This window comes from Phalacrocorax carbo, chromosome 11 (assembly GCF_963921805.1).
Source record: "Phalacrocorax carbo chromosome 11, bPhaCar2.1, whole genome shotgun sequence".
Taxonomy (NCBI): Eukaryota; Metazoa; Chordata; class Aves; order Suliformes; family Phalacrocoracidae; genus Phalacrocorax; species Phalacrocorax carbo.
The window spans coordinates 9167751-9187498 of NC_087523.1; the positions used below are offsets into that span (position 1 = coordinate 9167751).

A 19748-nucleotide genomic window follows, 5' to 3' on the forward strand; every position below is an offset into this window, starting at 1 on the left:
ACAGAGAAATTCCTCTATGAACTGTAATAATGCTAACTATTACAAAAAGTATTCTGAAGTAACTTCAGAGCTTCATAACCAGATATAGCAAACTCAATGACTGTCTTCAACAAGAACTTATTCAGCATTAGTGCTTTCAGCTCCATTAAAACTAAGCATGTTAATTCCTGGATGAACAACAATAGCTGTCTTTTGCAGAGATTGCAACTTAAAATACAGTAATCTTTGTTTATTACCAAGGGATTTTCAAACAGTGTTCCAAAAGCAAGTGCAAAAAGTTGCGTTTATTCTTCTCATTATTTATGCCTATGCTGCATTCTTCACAATTCAGTGAAAGTACTTACTTCCTTCTTCTACACTAAGTCCATAGAAGTTACCCATTTAAAACAGATGATTAATCATGCAAGATCACTACGCTGTTTACCTTGTTTAAAAGTCCTATGTGGAAGCCAGCAAATTCTTTAACATTCATTTCCGCCAGTCTCAGTGGAGATTCCCCAGTGATCCCTTGCAGCAGTTGCTTAAAATCCCTACTGTGTACCAAGGAGAGGCCACTGGAGTGATTTTTCACTTTTATTCCAATTTCTTGTGGAACTTTCTTACCCACTGAACCTATTATCCGTTCCGACTCTATTTTTGTCTAAAATGGAATCACACCATGAGTTGAAGAATCAGCAGGCATTGCAGATTTCCAGTATAAAACACATAATACCTTAAGAGAATAAAACTATAGATTTACTTCCCAACTACTCAACAAACGGGAGAACTACCTACCCAGGGAGATATTGGATTACATGGATTAGATCTCAAGTAGCAAGAAATCCTAATGTGCTAGCATATGGAAAAATAGCCAGTGTATCTAAATTTATAAGCCAGTAGGAGGTCTGTGAATATCCCTGATTTTGCTGCAAGTCTTGTGACTTTCTTTTGTGTCCCTGAAGAATCATCTTTAAAGGCAAAGAAAAAAAAAATAACGGAAGGGGGGAATACCTTAGGTTACTGTAAAGTTGTATCTTAAACAGTATTAGTCAGATACAGTAACATATTCCAGATTTCATTTTTGAAACAACCTATGAACTAAGGTTTGCACTATATGTTTGCAACAAGGTAAGGGAGAAAAATAATTTTTAAAATTTGCTTAATCAGTAATTTCTAAAAACATATTACTTCTCCATTTAGCACAGATTTCTTATTATAGCTACAGATAATTTTACTTTATAAATTAATAATTTAATTAATTTTAATTAATAATTTAATTAATTAAATAAATTTAATAATTAAGCTTTAACTGTATTCAAAGTAAGACCCACTTGCAATACCTCCAAAAATCCCCAACAAACCAAAACCCCAAAACCCACAGTGATCGCAACCCACTTCCCCCAGATCTCATCCTCTGCAGGGTTTACTTCATATCTGCAGGAAACTCTGAATTTAAGGACAGCAGGAGCACAGCAGAATTCTGCAATTGCTTCTCCCTATACAGGAGCTTTTAATGCATCCAACACACTTAAACTGTTTCATGTGCTGAGAACGTCTGTGAAAACCACAGTAGCCATCTCAAGCCATTCCAACTCCATATTGCAGATAAATAATACAAATTTGCATACCAAAATACCACAGGAATTTTTATGTCTAATAGATGCTCAGTCATTCACAAGCTTTTACAATGTATTTTGTGCATTCTTTAAGGCGGAGGATTTTTTCTTTGTAATTTTAAAGGCTGCACTGCTTCCCCACTGACTTCTAGATATTAAACTACTGTTACAAGAACCATTTGTGCTAAGGAGGCATGGCTTTCAGACAGTTACACCTGAAATGGCATTCTTGACAAAGAGAAAAAGGTATGTATGGCTATTTCCCACCAGGTCACGCTTAGCGCACAGAATGGATTTGACCTGAAGGAAACAGGAAGCTCAGCTATAAAGCTTGAACTATTACTTTAATCCCTGTGGACAAGAACATACACTTTTTTGGAATGTACACATTGCCAAGGCATGCATGGAAATAAACATGAGACTAAGAGCAAGCCTCTGACTTCAGCTGTGAAGAACAATGGCGAGAGCAGTCATAAATCCAATTAGTGATAATCTTTGGAGTTTAAAGGTCTAGCAGATACTTAAAATGTAGCTGAAGAGGTCTCCTTCGCACTCCCCTCCACCACTTACAGAAGGCACAATCACTGGCTACAGAATCACTCTGTATTCACCCACATTCGCAGTGGAAATGCTCACCAATCTTCAATTATAATATATGCTGCACACCCATCTGAACTCCCACAGGGATTAACTGCTTTATAATGAGATTACCACAAACTAAATAATCAACGCACTTCTAATTGCAAAGGTTTTATCAATACTACCTGTTGGCTGAGTTTTTTAAGGTAAGAGATAACACTGTAACTAAGTCCACAATCTAAATTATCTGATATCAGATTTGGAGCTCCCATCATCCTTAGGGCTTTCTTTAATGGCTATAAGGAAAACAAAATACACAATAGTAAGAGAATAAGTCTTTAAAAAAAAAAATTTATAAGATCAATTACAGGAAGCTAAGGCACATGGATTAGTGCTCTAGCTTTTCCGCTTTTGGCCACTAAAATTCAAGTCTATTCAGATAACATGTGACATGAGTTTGGTAGTCTAGCTAGCTCGCAATGGACATTATGCCACATTACCAAGGCACCACACAGTGTGGTGCCACTGGCAATTTCCACTCAAAGGCTCAGTACCAGAATAGCCGGGATGATGCAAGTCCATATTGAGGTGCATTGTCCAAGCTACACGCAAAAGGTGACAGGGTGCCTCCCCCCACCCTTTATTTGGCCCAGCCAGTTCTCTTAGTATCAGCTTCCCAAGGTCTAGCACTTCACCCACATTAATAAGCAAACAAATCCGCATTTCCCTTATCAAGTTACAAAAATAATGCTAAATTTGTTTCTCTGAACAATCTAAAGCTTATTTAACAGTTAATAAACAGAAAACATTTAATAGCTTAATATAGTTGCTATTACTCAATATTACTAGAAATTTATTTATTTCTTAAAAACTTTGACCTGATCTACATACCTCTGCAAAGCAAAATGTTTACTACCTAAATGTCACCATAATTATGTAAACAAAATTTACTAGGAAGAGGTATGATGCACAGGACTCTGGTCACACCAGCCATTATACCCAGGAAGATGAAATGAGAAAAGGAACATACCAGTAAGTAGTAAGGAGGCATTGTTTTTAAGTAGTTGTCAAAAGCCTGTCGCCACTTCAGATTTGGCTTAAGTTTGTGAACCTTAAACAAGTCATCTGCAACAAGGAAAACATCAAAAGAAGGTTTTATTTATACAGTCCCAGACCATTAGCGTTATCCAAAATTCAACGTGCCAAGTTCCCCCCCCTTTTCTTCTCCCACCACCCATCTCCCAATGGGGCTTCCCCACAACGACTGTTCTTAACCTTAGGTTTGAAGGATTGCGAATCCCCAGTCCTAGCTGCAGCAGACAATCCAGAGCAAGTCCCCATTATAAGGCAAACTTACAAGGTACAACAGACTTAAATACTGCACAACTACTAGCAGCATGGAAGGTACAACAGATCCACCTGTTAAGAGTTTTGCCTCCCCTGCATCATCAGGGACTCCCTGTATCTGATTAAACCAAACACCACCATTTGGTTCAATTTCCATTTTCAGCCCAGCTTTCTTTTGTTCAACCTGTATGATGAATTCTGGTCTCCGGTAAAAACATTATTGGGCACCAAAGGGAAAGAAAAAAAAAATACCAGAGCAGGGAATCTTTCCAGTCAGCTTTGCTGGACTCTGCTGACAAGAGCAGCAGCTGCCCTGGGCAGAGAAGGGGCATACCTCCAGCCACACTGCCTGCCGGAGCAGCAAACTTTCCCACAGACACAGACAAGAGACAGTAATTAGCTATGAAAACTGCTGCCCTTTAAGAGAGGGGCAACCAGACACATTATTTCCTTTGGATACTGTTTTAGAAATACCTTGCTTGCACTAGAGGTGCGCATATTGCCATTTAGGAATCACTGAGTTGAAGCATGTAGCTATTTGCCGTGCACGCTATGAACTGTAACAGTGATCTCCAAACATCAGAATTGAACACAGTATCCTGCAATTTATCATTTGAAATTATGGATTATCAATTGGGATCAAGTTTCTCCTTAGTAGGGCTGTAACATGCTGGCAAAGTGAGGCTAATGGAAGGATATGCAGGACTGGAGAAAGGGGTGTCCAAAAATTAGCTGGAGAGATCTGCAGGAGACAGGGATGCACATAAGAGGGTGTGCGAAAGACAGATGCAGCAAGGAAATTGTTTTCTTCAGATTGAACTTTCATGAAGATGTATTTGGAGAAGAAAATTTGCCTTGCAGAGTATTCTGCACAAATCGAACAGATGTTAAGATACGATTTTCCAAGCTCTCATAGTCAAACCACACTTAATTACAGGTATTTTCCAATCTAAATGAATTCTGTATCAAATATAAAACCACACTACAGATGCTAATTGTTCTCTTTCCTGGCCTGAAGGAAGTGGGGTGAAGTTTAAGAGGACAAGTTAGAACTCCATTTAAAATCTCAACATACCACATGCTTAGCACTATTATCCAAGACAACCTGTGATGATACCATGACATATGGCAAATATAAAATAACATCCATTCTTATCTTATAAGCCTATTAGCTTTTTGCAGCAAAACGGAAGTTAAACTATTCCCCTCTCCCAAAATTGAAAATGGGAAAAAAAAAACAACCCACAAAAACAAAAAACCCCATGTAAAATGTTCAATATCATAGAATATCCTAATATTTTAAAGTCTATGAGTTGGTTATGAGTACAGCTTGAACCTTAAACCCCTCATGAGCATTTTATTACTGTCTCACTTCCTGCACAGTGAAGGCTGTACCAGTATATAACCCCTGCAGTCTGACTGCACAGCCACTCTTAAATGGCACAGATATTCATAATGCTCAGCTAGCTATGGTTCTTTATCCACAGCATAGCTGTAGCCTGAGAAATCAAATACAAAAGCACCTCCCTGATCTTTGCTATCCAAGTAAGAAGTTCTCAAATCCAAGCAGAGCTTCAGCAAAGATTTGCCTATTTAAAATGAGAGCCTCCCCACAGCACGAACATACTGCAGGAACTCCTACCCTCTAAAAGGAAGAGAGTCATAGTGGTAAACACAGCCACAGGTTTCAAAGATAACATCACCGTCAACATCTTACCTGCCTCTATCGCAAGAGTTTGGGACATACGCTGTCAGCAGATTGCAACACAGGCACTGGAAATGTACTTTTTCCACTGTGCCCTGAGCTGCACATAATCTTTTACATAAATAAGCAAACAAAGAGTAATCTAGTTAACTACGTCTTTCGCAGACTAAATCCCAAACTTTTGCAGATAAAATCCAAAAGTATTGCAAAAATCTTTTCATAAATCAGTTTTAGTCCAACCTATTTATTTTTCAGATACTACTCTCTGTATAGTCCACTTAATGCAGAATTCTTTTTAATTCTAAACTCAGAGGGAACTAAAAGCACTGGATAATTGGGAACATGGTATTAAAAAACACGAGGGAAGGGCCACAAACTGCTACAATTCAAGAGATCAGGTAGAACTACAAACAGACCAGGTACTTTAAAACTGTGTTGCAAAGTCTTTATCCACTACAGATTAATGTATAGAACAACCAAATTGTGACAAACAGGATACAAATATACATCCTTTAGTACCCAGTACCACATAAAGGGACTTGATGCACTTTCAGGCTCAGTGAACAGTTTAAAAAAAAAACCCATGAGACAAAGAATGGTCAGCAGGTAATTTTAGTAGTTCGGCTGGAGCCTAATTACAAGAACAGTTCATGTGACAACAGCCTAGTTGTGAGTAACAGCTTGTACCACGTAACCCAAAGTAAAAACTTACACTTGCCTCTGCACTAACAGATATGTTCCTTTGTTTTAAGTAGTAGAGACTCATGATTTTACACTCACGGAAAGCCATATCCCTCCCTGCAAACAATCTAGCCAAAAATAAGACGCTACAATGTAAAATAGTATTCACCACTAAAAAAAGGTATTGTGGCACTCTTTTTATATCGATACAAAATGTTTGGCTCCCCCTCCCTGTGCCACAGCTTACTACGTTCGTACTCATGAGAAAGGCAGCCCTTAGTTTCCAAAATATAAAATCAGTACTTGCAGGTTCTCTCAAGGAGCCTATAAAAGCATAAAAGGAAACTGTCCACGTTGCAGTCCTTCACAGGCAGACATTTTCTAAATGCTCATCCTTCTGCATATTTAGACCCGGAGAGAAAGGGTATTAACCACCTTCTCATGGTATTTTCGTCGTGACTGTTTCACTACTGCTTCTGCTGACGCTCCCAATGAATAATTACTCCTATTGCCCAGCAGCGCCTGCCCCCCCACTAACGCTGCTAAGATCAGCCAAGGAAATATCTTAGGCAAGGCTGGAGGCAAGGACATGTATACCTGATCTTTGCTAAGCTCACTCTCTAACCTCTTGTTTGACTTCTACTTTATGAACAATTATTTTACATAAAAGAATATCTGAAGTACAATACAATAGCTTTGCTAGTACCAGATAAAGGCAACAATCCTTCAAGAGGAAATTTCTATAATCCATGCGCCAAACATACTCAGCATCAAAGTACGTCCACATCTGCCTGTGAAAAGCTCTGCCTTCAGAAAGCTGCCTCACACTGAACAAAAAAAAGACAAGACAAGAACGGCACCCTACCTCCTCAGTTCTCAGAGCAAACCACCACCCCAAGCTAGTCATGATGCCTCTCTAGCCTTTCCTACAAGAGCAAAGAGGAGCTGCTCAGCTGCAACAGCACATCCCACGTGGTCTGTCCTCCATAAAAGATCTAGAGGCCAGAATTTTTGTCAGACAACCAATTTACCATAGCGCACGGGTCAGGTTAACACACAGACTGTGCGGCTTCACTGTTTTATGAAGTCTCATTAATTGGCTCCTTTCCTTACAAAGCGTCAGATTCTAAAAGCAGACCCATTAAGTTACAAGCTAGGAAAGGCTACAGCATTCCCAAATCCACTCTTGCAGAAACCAACATATAAACCACCACATCTACAGGATGTGGTACAATTTACCTCCTTCAGTCATAGACAACTACAACTAGTTTCAGTTTGTTCAAATATCACCTGCAAGCTTCCTCACACCTGCCTACCTTACCTGCCTTTTAGGGCTGACACATTATTTTCTGAAAACAGAATTGAATTCCCCTGCTCAAAATACAGGAGGAACACAAAAATGCAAGAAAATAATTCCTAAGCATTTTGCTACCTGTTGATAAGGCTGAACACACATAAGCCACTTGATAAGACATTACAAATAATACAGAGGTAGTGGTTTTGCCTTTGTCTGAAGGAGTCACTAGAAGGGAGAGAAACTATCTGCGGTACTGTCCCAAGATAAGTCTCTGTCCTCCAACACAATATTCTACCAGTAGGGCAGTAGCCACTAGAATCTCGCTGATACACCAATATGGGTGGTAGTGGCTGAATAGAGCAGACTTTTCCTGGGCTTGGAAGTTCTCACATCCTTTTTAATCTGGGTGAAAGTAAGGAAAGATTGGTTTTACACAGGCAAATCAGTCCTCTACTGAACCATCAGTATCCACTATTGGTATGCATTATGACAGACAGAGGGGGAGGGTTTAAAAACAGAAACAACCCCTACCTACCCACAGACACAAACACAGAGTCAGTATTTTTTTAAAAAACATATACAAATAATTTAACAGGTATGCTGCTTATAATCTTATTCATTTTCTGTACTGCTAAGTAGAAAAGGGGCCAGAGATGCTTTTGTGCTGTATATATATTCCACAGAACTTAATTTCACCATGCCTTAGAGACCAAGGATAAACAAAGTCCTGGAACAAGATCTGAACATAACACTTTGTGTATGTGTTTGTGTTAACAATACTGAATGCACAGTATTTGCATTCTAGAGAACACATCCGCTTTACAACTCAGGCAACATGGAAGCTCTGCATTTTCCTTTTAACAGCCTTCAGAAATTTAAGATGTGGGATACCAGGTGAGTAAACTGCAGAATAGCACTACACATACTGAAAAATGCCTTTCTCCAAAGAGTAGGAAGAGCTTTACACCCCTGCAAAAAAGGCAGGGGGAAGACAAGAGCTGCCAGTGAAGACATAGCAGAACTGCAAATGTCAAAATCAAAATTAATAGGGAAATTTATTTAGTATCAGTGATGGCTTTTCAACCAGTGGATCTGCTGCAATAATTCAGTAGCCACAAACTCACAGAAACTCTAAGTCTAGAAGTATCCTACTTGCACGCTTTCAGACAATACTTAGGCTACATGGATGACCGTATAAGACACATTCCAATTATCAGCAAGCAAAAACTTCTTTTTTTTTTTGTTATGACCAGGATTATGAAAAAGCATTCCTGAACTGTGTTGTGGGTTTTTTTTCTAGAAATGAATGGAAAAATCCTGTGTAAGACAGTAAGAGCCAATGTTAGTTCTCTTGATCTCCACTGTTACTCTGTATCACTAAACACACCCAGGAAAACCAGAACAAAAGCGCCTTACAGCATCTGCAACTAAAAGGGTTAGCATCACCCAGGAAACTCTTCTCTCTGCCATTACCTTTATGCCAGAACCCTAATAGCCGTAATCATTATGGCAGTTATCCATATCACACAGCACCTTTTCATACCACCTTTCCTGTAGAAAGTAATTTCATTGTGCGAGTGAAAAAAACACTGGTCCTTTGCGCAGGGAAGAAATGTAGACTGTTTCACTGCTCGATTCCTTCTTACTGCTCTAAACTGCATCAGGGAATTCCCTCTTCCCAACACCCGTGACAAACACTGCATCTGATCTTCCAGTAAAAAATTAGCTGCTACAAGAGCAACTACAAAACCTGGATACACCACACCCTAAATGAGGGAAAAGAATGGAGGTTGAAGCTTACTCCAGGTTAAGGAAGAGGCTACGTGTCTAGGAGGTGAACAGCATCAAACATGCACTGGAAGCTGGTAGCTCTCCTCCTCTGCTGGAGAGAAAAAAAGGGAGAGGGGGTATGAAAATCCTCTCCTCCCAAATTATGTTAAAGAGTTTGCAACATTGTCTACTCTCTGATCTCCATTATTTTATAACGTCTCAAACTAAGGCAGAACACCATTATTGTTTTTCTCTTACTCTGAAGTAGCTGCATTGGCAGTACAATGTAAATTTATTACCTACCTAACAACGGAAGTAAAACAGGGTAGTTGTAAGGCATCACAAAGAGGTTTACACAGGTTAAAGTAGTGCTTGCTTTTAAATACCCGAACGGATGGCCAAGTTCGCTGTATTTTCCACTGCTACTCACAAATACCTGATAAAGAACAAGAGATATCACTGTATCAGAAGAATATGAAGAATATTTAGCACAGGGAATTTAAAAATTAAAATCCATCTGAAACCACTTGCATTAAGACAGCAAATTATCAAGAACAGCCAAGTCTGAGGTTGCACACATCAGGATCAGCGTACACTTACATACCCCAGTCACAAAACTGAGCCATGCAACACTTAGTGTATGCCCAGTCAGTGTGGAAATGCTCTTCACAGTATAATCTTCAGTGCTTTAGTGAAACTACTTCGAAGTGATGCTCTAAAAAGTTTTTGAAATTATTTAAAATAGGTCAGGGGACATCTGTTGAAGGTATGTTAAAAACCTATCTATTTGAAATCAGTTTTCTGACACATAAAATAGCAGGACTAAAATTTAAAATAAAAGAAATCTAAAACGTTTTAAGCATAGAAATTAAGCAAAACGAACAAACATTCAAGAAACGTGTTTTAATTACGTTAAGCACCAACATTCCTAACACTGACTTTGTTTTCTTTTAAGTGTGTGTATATATAGGGGTATTAACCTTGAAAAGCAATGCATACAAACAACTGTTTCAACAGGATAAAGATGGTATGTATTCTTATTGGGACAGTCAAAATAACCCACATCTAGCCAAAAACAGTTTTGCTTTAAAAAAAAAGGTAAACCTTGAAGTAAAACTAAAGTGGGGTTTTTTTCTCTATTTTTTCAGAGCATAAGAAAGAGTTTGTTACATGGTTTCTATGACAATGAGCCTATTTCTCTGGTTAGTAAGGGTCTGATATGTAGTGGGGAGAAGAAAAGCAGTTTTTGAAAAACAGCAGAGTAATTGTAGTAACTTAGGCAAATAAAGTACCTACCTATGAATGCTTAAAGCATATTTTTGAAATTCGCTTATTAAAAGTAACTTCAATTTTCTTCTGAATATGCCTGTTATATTTTCAGTTAAGTTGTAGTACTAATTAGGGAAACAGAAACATGGAAGAGACACCTCCAAACCCATCTTTCCAGCTAAAGTATCATACTAAGCAAACTCCTGGTGTACATATTAAGCTACTCTTTACAAGAACACCATTGAGAAGGGAATTACAAGCCTTATTTTATAGAGGATGCAGAAACAAGTTACCTATCCAAAAATCACAAAAGGAATATGTGACAAAGGATTTCAGCAACAGAACTTTGACCTCTTTGAGGCCAATCTAGTCAACAAGACCAACAGCTTCCATTCAATTCCCATTAGCAGTTTCAACTTTCAACCATCTAGTGGAAATTATTTGCAGCTGTTGATTAGGTAACATGATGGAAACTAGTGCTAGGTTTTCCCTGTAAGCAAATGGAAGCCTACAGAGAATTTCAATTTAGCTGAAAATGGAACCTGCGGGACACATTTCTTAGCAAAATGAGATGGACCTAGAAACAGAATTAAATGAGATTACAAAGCCTGTAGAGGGAACACTCATTCTGACTCCTGATAATTCTATTAGAAAGGAGGTAACTGAAACCTTGACACGTCTCTTCTCATCAACTGCAGACACTGCAACCAGACCCCAATTCTCCAGGCTTACAAAGACTAAAGCACCTTAGGATGCCCATTACGTTTCTAGAATCAAATAAAGGGCAAATACCTGCCAGCAGGTATGGGGAGACTTTCGTTCCAAGATGTACTGCGTCAAGGGTGAAGGCTCAAGCTCATACTTGTCAAAAGGAAGCTTGTCTATTACCATTGGCTCACAATCAACACAGGAGAACCTCACAACAGGGTGAGCTGTGCGCGGAGGCTAAAAGGAAGGGGGGAAGAACATATGAATTGTCTGGTATTTTATAAACAAATCAATTATCTTTAGAAGATTCATACACATGTATTTTACCATCCTGTAGGCTTAAGCTCTCAGTTTCTACCATTTCCTTAGAAAAAAAGATACAAGCTCCCACACAAAAATATAGATTCATTAACTAATTCTCTACCTTTAAAAAACAAAAAAGCCACACACACACACGTACACACATTCAGCTCACCAAGAGGAAAACATGGTTATATTCAATTATTTATCTTGATATTTAAAAGCCTCCATGACAATCAACCTATAGTATCACAGACAGGTTTAAAGAAGAAAACTTCAACTCTGCTTCCCAGCTTGATGTTCACAGAATTACAGATGTGAAACTCTGCTCTCTTCGCAACCGATATCTCAAGGTATTCCCTGCCAAGTCTGATTTTTTTCCTCTTGAATCATGGGGAAGAAAACAGTACCTTGAGCACTTTCGAAGTACAGAAACAGAACATGCCTAATGAAAGAAAGATGTTTCGAAAGGCTAGTAAGACATGCCAAATGTATTATCATTTCATTAAGAAAAGGAGAAATGAATGCTGGTTTTCCCTCTTTTTCTGAATGGGGTAACTTTTCTGTTTTAATTCTTCCTGCTAATGAGAGTCCATACATAAAGTAATACTAAGCAAAGAAAACATGGTTGACCTTCTATCAAAAACAAATACTCCCTTTTCCACATAAATGCATTTTATAAAGCTTTGATTAAAATTTAATAGGTTCACTGTAATTTGTGGTACATGAAGTAATATAAATTTTATAATCTTTTTAAAACCATTTACCCAATTAACTAACCATATACATGAAGTAAACCTTCCAGATGCAAAAACCATCACAGCATACAGCATTTACATTAGATTATACCATCCTGTGTTAAAAATAGTTTTAACTACTCTTTTAAAGCAAAGTAAGCTCGTATTAGTAAACAGAGAAAGTATTAAAAAAATGCAACCACTTTATTATTAATTTTCAGTCTGTTTCACTAGGAGCAGAATTCTTTTTTCAGTTCTTTATTTTACTTACCAGTGTAGGTGAATTCTGATCAGGCCAAAAAGATTCTGGGATTGGCCAATGCCCAACAGGAACACCAGTTTTAGGGTTAGGCCGTACATAAATGAGTTTATGACAGCTATGCCACGGTTGAGAAGCAAATGAATTGATGGGCCTGGATGAATCAACAAGTCCATCTAAAATTTAAACAAAGCAAAATAACAACAAAAAGAAAAGAAAATAAAAAGCTACATGCATGCATTTGCCTCCCAGCAAAATTTCTCTATTAGCAACCAATAAGGTGTTTCATCACAATTATTTCAAAGACATAAAGATGTTTACATCAGTGGTTGAAAAAACTATATATCAGTATGTTGAACAGCATAATCTGAGAAACAATTATAACATTTGCGCACATCTACCCTTCTGCTCCTGTGGCATAGCCGTTGGATAATTAGTGCAGGAAGGCATACTCACGTATTACGGAAAATGCTATTTGCTTAAGCTTAGTGCTTTGACACAGATCTGACAGGCAACAGCAAGCCTATCGTTTTTAGTTCTGCTGCACCTGTAAAGACTGATTTGCATGGAAAGCTCTCTGACTGATGCTGCCACTAGTGGAAACTGGAAGTGGAGAAGTTTCACAGAAAAGACAGATGCATCTTGCAGGAGCAGCTTTTGTCACATTTTTAATTAGTAAGAATTCACAGATTACTTAAATCCCACGCTCTACTGGGAAGACCAGTGTTTTCCGCCAGTCCACTGCAGTGTACCAGCACCGACTCCCCTCCACACTGAGGACAAAAGTTTGTAGCAGTACAGAATCTCAGCATTGTTTTCAAAGACTGCTTTTCAAAGCAAACAGCACAGCAGACATCACCCATTTAAAGACTCTTTTACACTGTAAGGATATTTTAAACTACTAATTTTCCCTGCTTTCGATAGCTGGCCAATAATACTACACAAAACACCTTTAAGATACATATCAGTTTGGTTTCTCTGCATTATATACACAGTGATTTTTCTTGCATTGTTAAATCCCATCGAATTCCTCTATAATTTAGGGTTTTTCACATAAAGAGAGAAAGTCTCAGTATTTTTGTACATTCATATCCACAGTGCATCACCATTTAAGTGTAACAGAAAAAAAACTTAATCAGCTGTTTTGCCACATAGGAGAACATTTGGGCCAACAGAGACACAGGAATTTGCTGAGGTGCTGTCCTGCACAGCATTACAGGAAAGCCTTCCAATAAAATGGCATTTAAATAAGCAAAAGGAGGAAAAAAATATATACAGCAAGAAAAAGGTGATTCAAAAATGAAAGCAGGAATAAAGCTGGCTATGCTAGGATGCTCAGGGGATCCTAAGAGCTATTATGTTTCTGACATTCCAGGAACATCCTCATTTCCTAAACACAAACTGGTCAGCTCTCTATCCTTCCTTTCAGCAAATCTGAAAAACTGCTCCACGTTAAGAGTGCATTTCCTCTTCCCTGTTATGCACTTTACTTGCAGCTAGCAAAATAATTCCTTGTTCTTCACACAGTTTTTCACTTGCAGCTGAGAACATTCAACTGAAACTTACTCTGTTGTGATCAATCAGCAGAATGAAAACATGCAGAAAATTAAGCATTGAGATTACTTCAGAGATGTTTAGTTGTTTAAATACACTAGTCCTGGATTTAATTATTTTAAAACCAAGTTTTGACAACACTGTAATTCAAACTTTACTACTTCTTGCAAACATTCACTTCCCTCAGCCCCCCAAAGAGGTGAGAAAAAAAGCGACAGGAGAGCTAGCAAGCAGGTAGATAATCCATACAAATACGTGCAAGAATATGGCACCATTTAACTTACCAAGGATCAAACCAATACTTCTAAAAATATAACAAAGACAAGACTAAACATAAACATAAAACTACTCAAAAGCTATGAAGAGCACATCCATTATGATTTGGGATATTTAAAGAGATGCCAGAGCTCTGTCACTGAAGCATATAAGCTTTATAGCTTAATCGCTTTTTTAGAGTGTATTAGGCATTCAATGCATCCTGTACACTACAGTGAAAAGCTGGTAGGAAGGACACCAGAGACACTTAAGGACATCTGCATGCACACAAAACATTTCTTCTTGAACATTCAGGGTAAAAAGCCAGTTACTATACCTTCTCCAATAGGAGCTGGATCTGGTCCTGACTTTTCAAAGTTAATAACAACTCCACTTTGGACTTTTTGAACTAGAGACTCTAAACATTGATTCAACATTCTTTGTGTCCGAACGCAGTAAGAACGACCTATGCAAGAGATAAATTACACAGGGAAAATATGAAAGCAAGTTTTGAGTAATCTTAATTAAGGAAGGTGTCTTATACACTGCCAAGGTTTTCAGTTTTATCCAAAATAATAGCAACAAACTTTGTACAAGTTTATGTGAAAGGCAAAACACTTTTCAAATGCAATACAACCAAGGGGGGGAAAAAACAACCTGCCGAGCTTTTACTCATCAGTAAAAGAGGCCATTAAGGCTAAATCAGGCTGGTCCAAGGCCAAGTTTATAAATGCCCTTAAGAACATCTGATTTCACCAATTCTATGTAATCTACCAGCTTTTGCCTACCCGAACCTTACCAACTCCTGTACGCTCCAAAACTGCCCCCCCAAGCAACTTATTTTTCAAGCACCAATTGAAACAAAATTTTTTATACACATCTCAAGGAATAGGCTCCATCTTTTAAGATTAAATTTAGCTGATTAGCCCTGCAGCAGAATTAACATCTCAATAATACCTGTCCCACTCAATTCACCATTTAAATAACAAATCTCATGACTGAGCAAAGCCAACATCTGGAAGGACAATCTAAGAAATTTTCCAATCCCTCCTACTGGTGCCTTAAGAAAATTCTCTTGCATCTAGAAGATCTGAAATAGGAATATGGTTTAATTTTAAACTTCTCTGCTTCTGGAAACCAAGCTCAAAAAACACCACACAGCTTCATATGGACACTGAGTAATTCAGATGGAGAAAAGAGCAAGAGGTGATGTTGAATCAAAAGAAATACTTTAAGGCAAATACCAAATGTGAACCAAAGCAAGCTAACATTCAGTTACCTCCTGTAACTTCGCACATCTGTGTGATAGCAGATTCATCAGTAGGCACACTCCCAAGCTGCTCTGGTTCAGCAGATGCAGCTCCTGGCAAACGCAGCACTAGAGCAAACAGCCTTTGATCCCAACGGAATGGTTCTTTGGTTAGTTCACTTCCAGGCAAAGGAGAATTCAAAGGAAGATGAAGCTGGTAAAGAAAGATTTAAGGTTATTTTCAAGCACTTGACAAAACAATGCTCAAACTTATTCATTACTCTGTAAGAGACCCCATTTCTCTCCTATCCACTAATTTATCTGAAGTTATAGTCTGGAAACCTACGTGAGGTATGCATTTAGGGACTGGGCAATGACAGCATAGATAGTTTCTGTTCTCTATTACAGAAGAGGTTGATGAAGTAGAAGTACTATGAGCAGGAAAAAACCAATTAATATTAATGTCAACACAGTGCCAACTTGCAAGATCATAGCTTGAAAGAATTTAATGCAAGTTTACCTCCTCTTGAACTCCAGCTGTATTTGTCAGTTTGTTTCCGTCTGTGATGGTAATCAAAATAGATGGCTCCAAAAAGAATGGATTCCTTCCCTAGAGACAAAAGCACAGGAATGCTAATAGTAACCTTAACACTCAGTTATAGGCTTACATTTTTGTCATTATAAAATAAACAGTAAGATGAGCAATCTTTCAAAATAATTCTGTAATTTTCTTTCAGTAAGTGTGGAGCCATACAGAACTACGCAATATGTGCTGCTGTGTGCACTCACACACACAACCTTAAGATTTTTAAAATTACTACTCTTTTTCCTCCAGTAATAGTTCAAAACCACTCTAGCTCACAAAAGCAGTATATAAATTGGTAATAATACAGAGAACTCAGAATCTCACAACGACAGCGGGGCAAAAACCAGACTACTTTTAAATGGACTCTTCAGATGTATGAGAGGGAAGTCAGGACACTAACTACGGATAACATAAAACTGCAAAGCAGATGCATTGCCTTCCATTGTACATACTCCATGCAGCAATTGTGTACCTACAGCGGGGTCATTTATACTACTGCTTTCTTTGTAGTTCAATAAGGAAAAAAAGCACTAGTATATTCCAGGGTGTGTTCAGTAGATGTAATAAGAAAGAATAAAGACGGGGGGGGGGAAAGTTCACAGTTCCAAGTTTTAACACACAGCTATATAACATTAAAAAAAAAAACAAACAAAAGTTAAACGCAAAAACAAACTTGAACCACAAAAATCCCTCCCCCACTATAATTTCAAAAAACACAGAAAAATAAAAAAAGACAGAAGACTCTAAACAGATTTGTTACCTGTCCGTAGTTGTCTATTCCAGACACTAATCTATTGAGATTTAACAAGTCAAACGATGACCTGAGTGCCTGACCAAGGGTTGTTAGTCCTGAAGCCTGAAGATTTTTCAGTTCATTCATAAATGTTGCGTGGTTTTCCTTCCAGCCAGCCTATTAACAAACCAAAAAAGCTTATTAGTTATTTTAGCAACAAACTGCAGTCAACTGCAAGTTGTCATTTACATCCCTTCCCATCAAAAATTATATTATATTCCTGATTAATAGATACACTGCATCATTTACATGCTATACACACCTAATCCATGTATCTATAACTTGATGTGAAACATACATGTACTGTCAAGCACTTGAAAAAATTTGCAAATACCCAGCTCTTACCATGAAAACTGCTGTGGAGGCGATGCAATTAATAGAAGTATTTGGATTAAGCATGTGAATACTTTATTAGAAGAAACTGTCAAATTTGGAAGTCAGAAATGCAGCTGCCAAAGTAATAGCAAAGATAAAGATACAAGCAGCATAATAATGCTGCTGCTTCTGGTATATACCTATCCCCCTTTCATTCTTTCCTCCATAAATCAAGGCTGGAAGGAATGAAAGGATACATTTGCAACACGTTGAGTTAATGCAGGAGTTAAAAATCTAACAGTGATGCTTAAAAAGAAAGATAAAGAAGTAATAGTACAGTGACGGGCATCTTTGCTCCCTAGTCACACCCTCCCCTTCCCACAATTTCCCCAAGTGAGAAGCAAGGAAGCATATTAATTTAGGAGAAGGAATATTTTTTTAAAAATCAGCTATTTTTAATATTACATTACTCTTACTCAACTTTTCAATTTTTCTTGCACTTCCTCCCACCCTAGCCCACCAGGCTCAGCTCATGCCTTTCATGGTACTATCAAGCACCCTCTATCCACAGTATAAACTGCAGTACAAACCCCCTGCCTTTCTCCTACCTTGGTACTTCAACTGCCAGCCCTCCAACTACACTATTCTGCACTTACTTCCCAACATGTAAACTTTCTATGGAGGAGCTGCCACACTCCATGTAACACAGAACCAAATCACTGTTTAGAGAATCTCGGTATCACAGCTTGACATTTTGGAGGTCATGAAGAAAGTTGTTATTGGCTGACAAAGCCTGCAGAGCATTCAAAGGAACAGCAAAAAGCAATGAGGATGGATCAGTCCTACCAAGCACTCTGGATCCTACTGTAAGGAGGGCTAACATCAGCATCAGTTGTGATTCACATACCCTTCTCTTAAAAAGTGGTACGCTGCAGAGTTCAGAAGCTATTTTAGGAAACGTTAGCTCACAGGGAATCTGTGCAGGATTTAAGCTGCCTCAACTAAAACAAGCAAAGCTTGAAAACCCCAGGTATTCACACAATTATCAGCCTTGCTATCACATCTTACTCTCTAAACCACTCTTGCAGTAAGCAAGCAGTTATTCACCCAGGGTCACTATCATCTGGCACCAGAGACACTTCCATGCTCCACAAGGAATCCTAGTTAGGCAGGCATGGAGAGAAAAATTTCAGACCGTCTGACTTCTGCTGGGACAACCTCTGAGTAGGTTCTCTCCTCCTCAGTGCGCTGGGCTCAGCAGCAATCACCTGCTGACTATGCCATGCTGCGCAAGAACCTGAAAGGACAGGATTTTCCTGTACTTTTTAAACAGTTGTATCCCACTGCCAACCTCTAGTACACACTGTGGGCTGCAGCAATGGTCATAGGACTGACAAGTTTAGAGCCATCAACAAATACAAGAACGGAGCAGAAAGGAAGGACACGAGATGATCCACGTCTCTGCTGAGTTCTCAGGCCTAAGCTGGGAGGGCTTCTTTTCAGAATGAGGAATCTTCATAAGGAGATTCAACAAAAACAGTTTTTGATCAAGTTTAGCTCCCTGAACCAGTTCTTCAAGCTTTAGATTAGTGCAAGGGAGAAGAGAGAAAACTGCAATGGGGCAAAGAACAAACAAGACTTTCAGCAGGACTGGCCCAGCTTTACCTTCAAACTGCACTTGAAACTCAAAGGAACAGCGTAGTTCGATCAGCCAGGTAATTCTCAATAAAACTCCATCAACACCACCTCACAACCACAGCTTAACAAAATACAGAATCTCATCAGCTGAGCCACAGCAACTCCCCACAGGTGCCTTCAGCCCGAGGCAAGAATGAAGTACAAACACGGGGTCATTGCTTTGGAGTAAAAGGGACTTAGTTAACGATTTTTTTTTCAGAGCATAAGAACTCCAAATCCCAACAAGATGGTTTGTGTTATCCTAAAAATGTTTGCCTTAGAACAATTTAAAGTCAACAATTTAAAAAATCTTTTTGTATTAATTCTACGAACCCTTAAGGTGTAGGTGAAACTGCTTTATTTTGTCTGGTAAAAACACCTAATCAGATTAGCCCAGCTTCTTGGGAGTAGCCAGGCTGAGTTCAAAAAGCATTCTCCAGCAAAGGCTGCTGTCTGAGTTACCTTGTGCAAAAGCACATGGGGAGGGGGGGAATAAAACATTTACAAAGGAAACACTATTCCTAGCCTACAACTCTTGATTTGAATGCTAATGAATTTAAGAGTATTTATCTGTAAAATAAAACAGTAACAGTTTTCACTGATATTTGGAGATTCTACTACTTTCCTTTTCTGAAAACATTTGCTTGGCTTCCAGCTCCTACTGTGTTTGAGCTAGCTGCAGTGTGGTCAACTGCCTGCAAAATATGCTGCTATTTTTCCCATGTAAAACCAAGTAAGCTGAAGGTACAAGGAGCAGCTGATCACCACTGGTTTGCCTTCAAAGAAAATTATTTTTCATCTTACAGCATCCTTAAAGATAAAGCTGAGGAGAGCTGTACCTTTTAAATAAACAGTGATACTGGAGAACAACTGACTGAGTGAACTAGGGCAGCAAATATAAGATTTCCTAATTCCATACCCACTTTTAAATAAAGGTCTGATTAGTCAGTGTAGTACATTCTCTAGCTTATCCTCAAGCAAACTTTTGGAATCAAAAGCACCAAAATTAATGACAAGAAGCTCTATTTCTGTAAAATGTTTTTTTCCAGAAAGATTCTAGCCAATGTATATA

General features: G+C 38.4%; 1 protein-coding gene across 7 annotated transcripts in view; it reads right to left on the reverse strand.

The window, feature by feature from the left end:
* Positions 1–19748, reverse strand: part of LOC104045754 (integrator complex subunit 6-like) — a 42125-nt gene that overhangs the window by 6079 nt on the left and 16298 nt on the right. For 3 of the 7 annotated variants that reach the window (XR_010374792.1, XR_010374791.1, XM_064462947.1), the window contains exons 3-12: positions 16652–16801; positions 15826–15915; positions 15336–15519; positions 14394–14522; positions 12260–12423; positions 11036–11188; positions 9278–9410; positions 3205–3299; positions 2360–2470; positions 425–640 (exon numbers count right to left, since the gene is read on the reverse strand). Coding sequence is in view for 5 of the 7 variants with exons in the window: in XM_064462947.1 (XP_064319017.1) it covers positions 425–640; positions 2360–2470; positions 3205–3299; positions 9278–9410; positions 11036–11188; positions 12260–12423; positions 14394–14522; positions 15336–15519; positions 15826–15915; positions 16652–16801 (1425 nt within the window). In the remaining 2 variants the exon portion in view is untranslated. Of the gene's footprint in view, positions 1–424; positions 641–774; positions 948–2359; positions 2471–3204; positions 3300–9005; positions 9087–9277; positions 9411–11035; positions 11189–12259; positions 12424–14393; positions 14523–15335; positions 15520–15825; positions 15916–16651; positions 16802–19748 lie in introns of those variants that run through there. The other 4 variants (XM_064462950.1, XM_064462949.1, XM_064462952.1 and 1 more) reach the window with 4 other exon arrangements.